The 10643-nt window shown below is 44.8% G+C and overlaps 1 protein-coding gene across 11 annotated transcripts; it reads left to right on the top strand.

Annotated features, from left to right (window-relative positions):
• The first annotated feature begins 2036 nt into the window (after positions 1–2036).
• On the top strand, positions 2037–9450 carry LOC109871042 (RCC1 and BTB domain-containing protein 1). Of its 11 annotated transcripts, none has more exons than XM_031805544.1 (13): positions 2037–2234; positions 2336–2364; positions 3581–3809; positions 3964–4114; positions 4291–4457; positions 4960–5118; positions 5275–5382; positions 5462–5604; positions 5707–5795; positions 5977–6103; positions 6665–6816; positions 7037–7167; positions 7399–9450. In XM_031805544.1, exons 1-13 carry the CDS (start codon positions 2112–2114, stop codon positions 7537–7539), a joined length of 1749 nt encoding a protein of 582 aa, XP_031661404.1. In that variant the 5' UTR covers positions 2037–2111; the 3' UTR covers positions 7540–9450. The 11 variants fall into 11 exon arrangements, with proteins under 11 accessions (XP_031661404.1, XP_031661403.1, XP_020317403.1 ...); XM_031805543.1 differs by having other exon boundaries at positions 2038–2234; positions 5704–5795; XM_020461814.2 differs by having other exon boundaries at positions 2040–2234; positions 5707–5897.
• The last annotated feature ends 1193 nt before the right edge of the window (positions 9451–10643 follow it).

Raw genomic sequence — 10643 nt, 5'->3', positions numbered from 1 at the left:
TGGTACCTAGAGAAATATACCTGATATAAAATACCAATCAATAATCATACGCTTTACTGAAAGTACGACTAAAGGTTTTATTTTAAAGTCATTGTATGTCACCAGTCCCTTCAGACTGGCAGTGTCAATACGTAAATCCGTAGTAACCATTGATCCAACCTACATTACCCAGCAGGGTTGAGTTGTGGTTGATGAGACCACATTGTGGTGTAGAGGGGTAATGCATCTTCTGTAAATGTTACAAATTAGTGGCACTCAAGTGACATTGCTGTGAGGAGATTTGTTTAATGTATAATTGTTACAATGAGCGTAAAAAAGGGTGGATAATCCCATTGGATTTTTGTCCTTTTGATAAGTAGCTATTTCATTCCAATCTTCTCTGACAACAATTCTCGAGTCCTATTTTAACAGTTTCCTTTAGAGTGAATGTCACAACTGGTTCTATATTAAAATAACCTACTGGCCTGATACATTCTGAGGCATGGAGCTAGTTATAGTCATAGGAACACATTATGCTTATGAAAAGCTTCACATCCTCATTGGTTGTGTGCCAACCCTTTTAGCTGTGTGTGAAAGGGCAAGAGGATACTTAGTCAGTTGCACAACTGAAATGTCAACCGAAATGTCTTTTGCATTTAACCCAAACCGTATGGGCATCCGTGCCTCGTCTATTGATCAGTTTGCACTGTGTATTTGTGAATGTGTTTCATATCTGTGTGTGTGTTACCCCTCAGCGGTCTCTGGGTGTGGCCAGTGAGCCCAGGGCATCTGTACCTCCCAGTCTATGTCCCAGGACAGCTCCAGTCCATCCATCCATCACTTCCTGGAGCTCCATGGCCTCAGCGAGCTCCATCTTACTAACCAACACCAAGGGAGACCCCCCCGCACCCTCTCGTCCCCAAGCACTCTCCCCAATGCCTCCCCCAGTCTACTCCGACACCAGGGCATCGCAGCCCTCCATGTGGTCTTTCCAGGGCTTGCGTATCCCCCTATGTCCCACACGGTAAGCTCCGGGCCAGAGTCCAGCTCCAATGAGCCAACATTGAAGGCCATGGTGGGGGTCACCCTTCTGAAGACAGTGGAGGGGTGGACTTCATTGCCAACTAGAACCACTTTGGATGTATGCATGTGAGACTGTCTGCACAGGGCCAGGCCCATCTGCAGATCTCTGTTTGGAGTCCATCCAAGCTTTTCCCTTAATAGTCCAATGAGTGGAGCAGATCAGTCAAGCATCCAAGGCCTTCAAATGTATTATAACAGCTTCAGTTATCAGCAAGGTCCTGATTCCTCTTTGTCGTGTTGGTTTGTGATCCAGTTGCTTGCCATTACACCTCTGTGCTGAAAAGGATGGTCCTACAAGCAGAGCTGAATGCCACTGAACAGTCAACCAAATAAGGAGATAACATCTACTTATTTTCATGTGTTTGCATGCAGCTTTCTTAACCAGCTTTATCTCCCTTGGACTGATCTCCCCAGCTGACTGGGATTTCAATCACTGGGAATGGTAACCATGGCAGTAGCTTCACCTGGTTGTTTGTGTGGTTTGTTTATTTCAGAGCTAAAAAAGAATCACCCACTGAATCACCTGATAACCCCCATGATTAACTGAGAGCAAAACTGGATCAGGAGAGATCAGGCTTCTTGCAAAACCTGAAATGAGGATTATGTTGAGAAATGCAAATGTTTAACATGTGTTTTGGGGGGTGTTTATTTTATGGTCAGACAGCCATCTAGTGACCTTTGTCCTATTTATTTAGGGTATATTGTCAATATACATCTCTCTGCCCCAACAATGGGAGTCATTGTCCACGATCTAGCTCCCTCCTGTCATTTCTATATGTTGGTGGATAACCCTTTTTTGAATTCTCCAAGAGGGTTGTTGGTGTCAACCGCCTGTATTCAATTGAGAGATGCTACTAGCCTCATGTTACGAATATGCATAGCCATCTCGAGACTGATATAAAGTGTTTTTTCCTCAAAGTTGCAGTAATGTCACGTGTCCTACTTCCATCAGTGCACGCGTAACAACCGTGCGAAACAACGAAAAAACTGGAGGGAGACAGATTTCCCATCGAGTTGGGCCTCTCTTGGTTGAATGTTGATCACGTGACATGTATTGGCTCTCACTTCCGGACACACCAACATCAACAACAGAGGGAGCTGCTGACATTATCCGAGAGGCGGCGGCAGGAGAAAGCGGTTCAGTGACCGGGAGGCTAGCTACCCGTCCACCGGTAATAGCACCAAACTAACGCATCTCATAGGTAGGCTTGGTGGTGTGACGCTTTTAAACATACTTTCATTTTGATCTATTTTGTTTTCCTCCCCGGAAAAGTTGTCATTGACTATGGAACGCTCTTGTAGGTCAGTGAATGCACGTTGTTGTCAGCTGGCATACTCGTTTACTAGCAGTAGCTAGTTTAACTACAACTGGAATGTTTTGTTGGCTTGTTTTCTAGATAACGTTATCTAGCCAGGTCCACAGTCATTTAAGGCGAGTGTGTACTGATCACTATATAGGTAACTTTAGATGGCTAACTAATCAGCTAAAGTTCCACTAGCTAACTAGCTACTAATTTCATCAATAGACTCGATAAAAGGTGAATGCGTTTTCGGTTGTAGCATTAACATTATTTACTCTCTTTTCTGATGTACTAAACTGGCTAGTTGAGAGTTTTGCTTGTGTAGAGTCAGAAAATTGACTCGACTTGATTTTTTTCGATTGACGTGTTGTGTGTGTGGTAATCTCTAGGGGTGAGATTAAGGGTCTGCAATCGATCCTAAAGCAAAGCTCTAACTGAGCAACTATTCCCAGCCTAGCTGCCTGCTTTAAAACCGTATCAAGTCTTTTAATTTTTTTTATTTTTACCTATGTCTCAGCTCACTGGATATAGAACTAACCACATGTACGGTCAGTGTTTCCAAATCAGTTCCTAGGATTTATTCCACCCCAACACTAACCCACCGGATTCATATAGTGCTTGGCAATTACTCGGGTTTGTGCTGGGATAGAATACAAATGTGAAACCCTGCGGTTCGTGAGGAACAGATTAAATTATAATCTGGAAACATTTAGAGATTAAAGGCCAGGACAATGGTCTGTTCTGTCTGCTCAATTTCACCAACTCAAAATACTAATGGGAATGAAAGGTGGTCTGAGGTTGCAGAGTATTTGAGTTATACAGTATGTGTGTGTGACTGTTTGTGCCCACATGTGCTCTGATGATTGTGAGTGTGTGTGTGTTCTCTGGTGGTTGTGTGAGCTCTCTATCTGTGTGTTCTCTGGTGGTTGTGTGAGCTCTCTGTCTGTGTGTTCTCTGGTGGTTGTGTGAGCTCTCTGTCTGTGTGTTCTCTGGTGGTTGTGTGAGCTCTCTGTTTGTGTGTTCTCTGGTGGTTGTGTAAGCTCTGTCTGTGTGTTCTCTGGTGGTTGTGTAAGCTCTGTCTGTGTGTTCTCTGGTGGTTGTGTGAGCTCTCTGTTTGTGTGTTCTCTGGTGGTTGTGTAAGCTCTGTCTGTGTGTTCTCTGGTGGTTGTGTAAGCTCTGTCTGTGTGTTCTCTCGATGTCTCTTGTCTAATATTCAGTGTGAAAAGCAGGGATAGCATCACCCACCAAGACCACGCACCTGCTCCTCCCTGTAGCCGGGGACACACCCCTCCACCGTTGCAACGGAGATCAAGGCGCACTATGGTGGATGTGACAAAATGGCCGCTGTTTAGCCTGATGGAAGGCGAGGAGCTCTCGTCCATACGACAGGCCTGTGTGTTTGGAACCTCCGCCAACGAGGTCATCTACATCACCCACAATGATGACGTAAGTGGTCAGATGATTGGTGTAGTCAGTGTGTTTTATCTGGAGTGGTCACTCCTAGGTCTCTCTTCTGGAATACACATGCACTCTGCACAGCACATGCTGACTGGTGTCTGCTTATTTCAAACAGTGACCCATCTCTCTTTCTCTTCCTTAGGTGTATGTGTTTGGGCTAAACTGCAGTAACTGCCTGGGAACAGGGGATAGCCAAAGCACCATCCTACCTAAGAAGCTGGACTTTCTGAGTGGGAGGAAAGTGGTCAGCCTCAGCTATGGCAGCGGACCCCACATCCTCCTGGCCACTGAGGGTACTACAGCACATAACAGGGTTACAACATTCAAGAGGATGGCACAGAATGTTGGACATAGAAATGTCTTCAATAGAGCTGACATGATTCCCTAATCCCTATCCCAGATGCCCGTTCAAAGTATTTCTACCACTATTTGGGGTTTCTAACTCACCGTTTCCTCCATTGTGTGTCAGAGGGCGAGCTGTTTGCCTGGGGCCACAATGGCTACAGTCAGCTGGGGAATGGGACCACCAACCAGGGGGTCGCTCCTGTGCTGGTGTCTGCCAGCCTTCTCAACAAGAGGGTGACGGAAGTGGCCTGTGGTTCACATCACTCCCTGGCCCTGACCAACACTGGAGAGGTGAGAGAAGGAAGGATAGGTGGCTTGTGAGTCCTCACCCCATGATCCCTATTAATGCTGGAGAGGTTAAGGTGAAAGGGTAGAGAGAAAGAGGGGGGGGGGGGGTCTGTGGGGTTCTGCCTATATTGAAAATAACACTTGTGTCTGTCAGAAACATCTGAGGGGCTGGCCAACAACATTCCACAGACCATGGATTGAGAAACACTGCTCTAAGCCCCCTTACCATCGTGCCCTAGTCCAAACCAACCAACTGACCCAGTAAATCCAAGCTCTGATATAAAGGCCCTATTGTTACCCACTGTTCTTTCACTGAGTCGGCTTTATGTCACTGGTCCAGTGACTGGCGCCACTCTAGAGTGAACCTGATGTATTATCAGGGAAGTGGGCTGGACTTGTATTGCTGTTAGATGTGTGATGTTCTATAGTGTTGCACTATATTATTAAACCTAAAGAAAATGATTATATATTCAGTGAAATGTGATTCTCTGACCTCCCTGTCCAGGTGTATGCCTGGGGCTACAATAACTGTGGCCAGGTGGGGTCAGGGTCCACGGCCAACCAGCCCACCCCCAGGAGAGTGTCCAACTGTCTGCAGAACAAGGTGGTCGTCAGCATCACCTGTGGTCAAACCTCCTCTCTGGCTGTGGTCGAGAATGGAGAGGTGAGTGACCACAGTTTGAACGTGGGGTTGATATGAAATATGTTAAGTATTTGTTGTATTCAATCAGCCAGTGTACTTTAACTTAGTAGGTTCACAAGTATGTAGCAACCTTGCAGGACACCTAAGGGAGTGTTTGTGCGCTTGTTTCTTTCTCAGGTGTACGGCTGGGGCTATAACGGAAACGGCCAACTGGGGCTAGGCAACAACGGGAATCAGCTGACACCTTGTCGCCTGGTGGGCTTGCAGGGTCTCTGTGTGCTACAGGTGAGCGTGCGCGCACACACACACACACACACACACACACACGACCTCCACTACCATTAACCCCTCTCTTCCCATCCAGATAGTGTCTGGCTATGCCCACTCCTTGGCCCTAACGGACGAGGGGCTGCTGTATGCCTGGGGGACCAACACCTATGGCCAGCTGGGCACAGGCAACAAGAGCAACCAACTCAGCCCAGTCCAGATCATGGCTGAGAAGGAGAGGTGAGAAATGTGTATATACACAGTACACATCATGGCTGAGAAAGAGATGAGGCAGTCTCTGAATACAGACTGATCTCCTCTCTCCTCTCTCCTCTCCAGCAGGATTGTAGAGATTGCAGCATGCCACTCCACACACACCTCAGCAGCTAAGACTCAGAGTGGCCAGGTGTACATGTGGGGCCAGTGTAGGGGTCAGTCCATCGTCTTGCCCTTCCTCACACACTTCTCCTGCACTGATGACGTTTTTGCTTGCTTTGCCACGCCCTCTGTCATGTGGAGGCTGCTCTCTATGGGTAAGGGTGTGTGACTGAGTACGTCCTCTCCTTTTGGCAGAGCGTGATGACTTTCATTGTGTTTGTGTGTTCTCTCCAGAGCATGATGACTTCCTGACAGTGTCCCAGTCTTTAAAGAAGGAGTTTGACAGCCCAGAGACGGCCGACCTCAAGTTCAGCGTGGATGGCAAATACATCCATGTGCACAAGGCTGTGCTCAAGATCAGGTCAGGCAGGTTGCTCACTGGGCTCTAACACAGCAAGATCAAATTACCCAGCTAACATCAATAAATGCTTTCCAAATCTAAATACTGTTTTGGATTATTGGGAAAGTTTGAAGTTGAATGGTCTATTATTGAGTCAAGTTGTTTTACCAGACCCATTGCAAGTTTATCTTTCCTGGCGAATGAGGAAACGTGGCATTATTTCACAATATTATAGAACACATGCTTTACATTAGGGCTTTTCAAAGACACTTAAGGGATAGTTCAGGATTTTGGTATGAAGCCCCTTACCTACTTCCTCAGTCAGGTGAACTTGTGGATAATATTTCTATGTCTCTGCGTCCAGTATGAAGGAAGTTAGAGGTAGATTTGTGTGCCAATGCTAACTAGCTTGGCACAAAGACTCAAAGTGTTTGGGTACAGCTAGCATGCTTAAATGGTATCAACAAGTTCATGACTCTCGAAGTAGATAATGGGCCTCGTTGCCAAAATTCTGAACTATCCCTTTAAATGGAGGATATTTAGTGACGCTAATAGCTGTCCTCTACCCCTCTCCACTGCTAGGTGTGAGCACTTCAGGTCCATGTTCCAGTCCCATTGGAATGAAGACATGAAGGAGGTGATCGAGATCGACCAGTTCACCTACCCCGTCTACCGCTCCTTCCTAGAGTTCCTCTACACAGACAACATAGACCTGCCCCCAGAGGATGCTATCGGTCAGTCCCCCACCTAGCCATTCCTTACTGACAAGGCAATTAATCAATAGGGGAGGGTTAAAGGCTGTGACAGGGCTACCAGTCAAGCTCATATTGGGGTGTACCTCATCTGTAGACCAATCATTGATTTATAAAAGTCCAGAAACAACACAGATGCAGACATCAATGTATGCAAACATCCCAAGCCAACAGTGATCCAGACTGTCTATGGTTGTGTTAGGTCTGCTGGACCTGGCCACATCCTACTGTGAGAACCGCCTGAAGCGTCTCTGTCAGCACATCATCAAGAGAGGCATCACCATAGAGAACGCCTTCTCTCTGCTCGCTGCTGCCGTGCGCTACGATGCAGAGGTCAGTCCCACTTCCACACCTAGCAACAGGTAACTCTTCACCCAATCTTAACCTTTAGGCGGATTAACACATCTGACCCTGTACAAGTGGCTAGGAGCAACTTCTACCAAGCCTACTCTACCAGGGTTGTGTGCATTGGGGCACACCATAGCAAAGAAAAACTAAAATGAGCGTTTGTTATTGGACAAGTGCTAACTTCATATTTCCTGTTTAACCATGTGGTGTATCTAGGACCTGGAGGAGTTCTGCTTTAAGTTCTGTGTGAACCACCTGACGGAGGTGACCCAGACTGCAGCCTTCTGGCAGATCGAAGGCAACCTTCTCAAAGAGTTCATCAGCCGAGCTAGCCGCTGTGGAGCCTTCAAGAATTGACCGCTGAACCGGCTCATCTCTGTCTCCATCACAGGGGGCTACGCTAGGCTAAACACGCTCTGGTCTGCCATCTGATACGAGCCACCAGGCTCCGTTAGCTGTAGCGTCTGCCAGTGGTTGTCTATTTACTGCAGATGATGGGTGGCAAAGGATGTTAAGTAGTTACCCTAACCCCTGTTACAGAACTGTTCAGAGGGGTTATTAGATATTTATATCGTCTTCCATCTCCCTCTGTGGGTTGGTAGTTACATCTTGCAGCTTTGGAGGCCAGTATTTTGTTTCCCTTCTTGACGAGTGAGGAGCACGTTTGCACTTTCTGATATGGTGCAGTGGGTTCTGGGAAAGCCTGTGTGAGATTGATTATATAACTTGTCACTACTGACAGATAGTGATCTTCAGTGTTCTAATTGAACGGTGGGTCTCAGGTTATTAGATCCAGTCTTAGGGATGGATTCAATCAGATCCGCTTTAGCCAACATCTGCATAGTGGTTGTTTTTGGGGTGTCGGAGGTGGAACTGCGTTAGCTGTCAAATCCACAAGTGGTTCCCGGTCTTCTATCTAAAGCGGACATTGGCTGCACGGAGTCACATTAACATAAATCCCATGTAGGCTTGTTTACAGGTTTGAACACTGGAATGTGAGATGTAATCTTCACCTCGATTAAGACTATAGAAATCCTCATTATTTAGTTGAATGATTTTTCAATTTGACTGCCCACCTTCTTGTTCTGAACTTCTAACAGGACTGGGATGGGTGTGGCTTCATGATAATGATCAAGAGCAGCTGCTCACCGATCTAATGGCTCCAACACATCCACCATGCTGGTGTCGGTTATTGATCCGATTGAACCTAGGCCTTAATCTGTTAGAGCAATAAAAATGTTCTACTTGTGTGAAATCACATCATTCCTAAAAAGAGCAACAACAACAACCTGTGCATGGGGTCAATGTAAACTCTATGACAGAGTTCTTGGAGAACATTGTGTTGGCTGGGTTTTTGAATGCAATATTTTCAGCCTGTTACAGATGATTTCAGATATTTAAGGTATTGTTACTTTTCAGTAATGTTTGCACTATCTCAGCTGTACAGAAATGATAATCACCAATTTTTTATGTTCATTAAAGACAACTTGTAGATATTTAGTTACACACACACACACTGAGTGTGAGAAAGCTGGGTGAAGGCTGCTTTGTTGTGAGGAGCTGCTGAGATTCCAGTTGAGTTTTTATGATTCCAACTGTCAGTAATTAATTTCTATGCCAATTCTATAGAGTGGTGTGCCAGTTACCTTTCCTCAATATGACCTTATTGGATCCTGTTCTGAGGGCAGCACACAGTTGATCTGTTGGATAAAAGCTCTGTGGGCAGAGCCTAAAGTGACAGACCAGTGGGTGGAGTATAAGTGAGTCAAAGAAAAGGGTGGTGGGCTGGAGGTGGGTGTAAGACTGGTTGCAAAACAAGGGCTTAATTCAATCCCACCGCCGAAGTTCAGCGCTATAGTGGTAATTTTCGACTGAGCCGACATATGCAGCGTTTACCGTGTATGCAGTTTCCGCTACCACGGAAATCTTGTGATGCATTTTTTACATGGTTGACATATTGGAGATAAGACAAGTACTGGAAACAGAACATTACCGTGTAGTTTACCAATAAAATGGTCTGACGGTGATGTGGACATACTCCGTATACATTCCCCAAAAGAAAGAAATTAACTCACTCCAATTTTAATAGAAAGTTGGAAAAATCACCCTGATTAACTCTAGTCATATTACAGTTTACATATTTGCTTATGGTTTTACCTACACTTTTTATAAATGACATGAGCAAAAATATTCAACTTTATTTGGAACGGCAAGCCAGACCAAATGAAACGGGCCTATTTATATAATGAATTTGGAGGGCAGAAATGATTAAAGTGTTAGCCCTCACTAAAGGTCTGTCATACAAAAGTTATTATATTCCGAACTGGTTCTCTAGCAGATTATTAAGAATGTCTCACCCCTTGTTCAAGAATGGCCTTTTCCCCTTTATTCAGATTTCTCACTTTCAGTTATTTGAAAATTATTTCACATAACACACTGTTACACTAACATATTGACCAGAAATACTCTTAACAGTCTAAAAAGATGAAGAATCAATTATCTACCATAGTCCAGCACAATTTTCCTATGTATTGTGTCAATGTATATATTGAAATATATACATTGGTTTGCTCAGATAAATTATTCAATTTCTTTATTGCATGGCAGCATGACTACAACAGAAGAACCATATATTTCCACCTTAAAACAATCCTTGCTGCTTTGTTCTGTGCAATCTGTAGCCTCCTAATGTCACTTGCTGATGCATTTCCCTAGACCACAGAACAGTAAGGAGCCTGATTAAAGCGTTAGACCTCTCACTAAAGGTCTGTCACACAAAAGTTATTATAGTTATGCATTAGACCAAAATTGGTTAAAGAAACTTGTGATTAAAAAATATTATATACACCAGTTTCATTTAATTAAGGACCAAAAAAATTGACTGCTGTGCCGTATCGATTGCAAAATATTTGGGAAGACATTTTTGATGTACTGATTCCATGACACATGGTTTATGAACCAATACGCAAAACAACGCCAGATTCAAAACTTTGAATTACACAATTCTTGCAACAAATATAATTAGTTATTTATATATATATAGCACTACTGGGTGATTTGAAAAGTCAAACATTTTTGCCAAAACTATTGACTAATTTACAATCTGTAGAGTGAGAATAGAAAGGTTCAGAACTTTTGTGAAGCAAAACAGCACAGTTGAAAAATATGGCAAATAGAAATAAAACATGGATGGTGTTGAGAGATAGATGGGAGGGGTTGAGTGGAGCTGAAGGGTGGGACTGGATGGTGTTGAGAGATAGATGGGAGGGGTTGAGTGGAGCTGAAGGGTGGGACTGGATGGTGTTGAGAGATAGATGGGAGGGGTTGAGTGGAGCTGAAGGTGGGACTGGATGGTGTTAAGAGATAGATGGGAGGCGTTGAGTGGAGCTGAAGGGTGGGACTGGATGGTGTTAAGAGATAGATGGGAGGGGTTGAGTGGAGCTGAAGGTGGGACTGGATGG

This window comes from Oncorhynchus kisutch, linkage group LG26 (assembly GCF_002021735.2).
Source record: "Oncorhynchus kisutch isolate 150728-3 linkage group LG26, Okis_V2, whole genome shotgun sequence".
Classification (NCBI taxonomy): domain Eukaryota; kingdom Metazoa; phylum Chordata; class Actinopteri; order Salmoniformes; family Salmonidae; genus Oncorhynchus; species Oncorhynchus kisutch.
The sequence above is the reverse complement of the archived record's forward strand: the minus strand, read 5'-3'. Positions and strand labels throughout refer to the sequence as shown.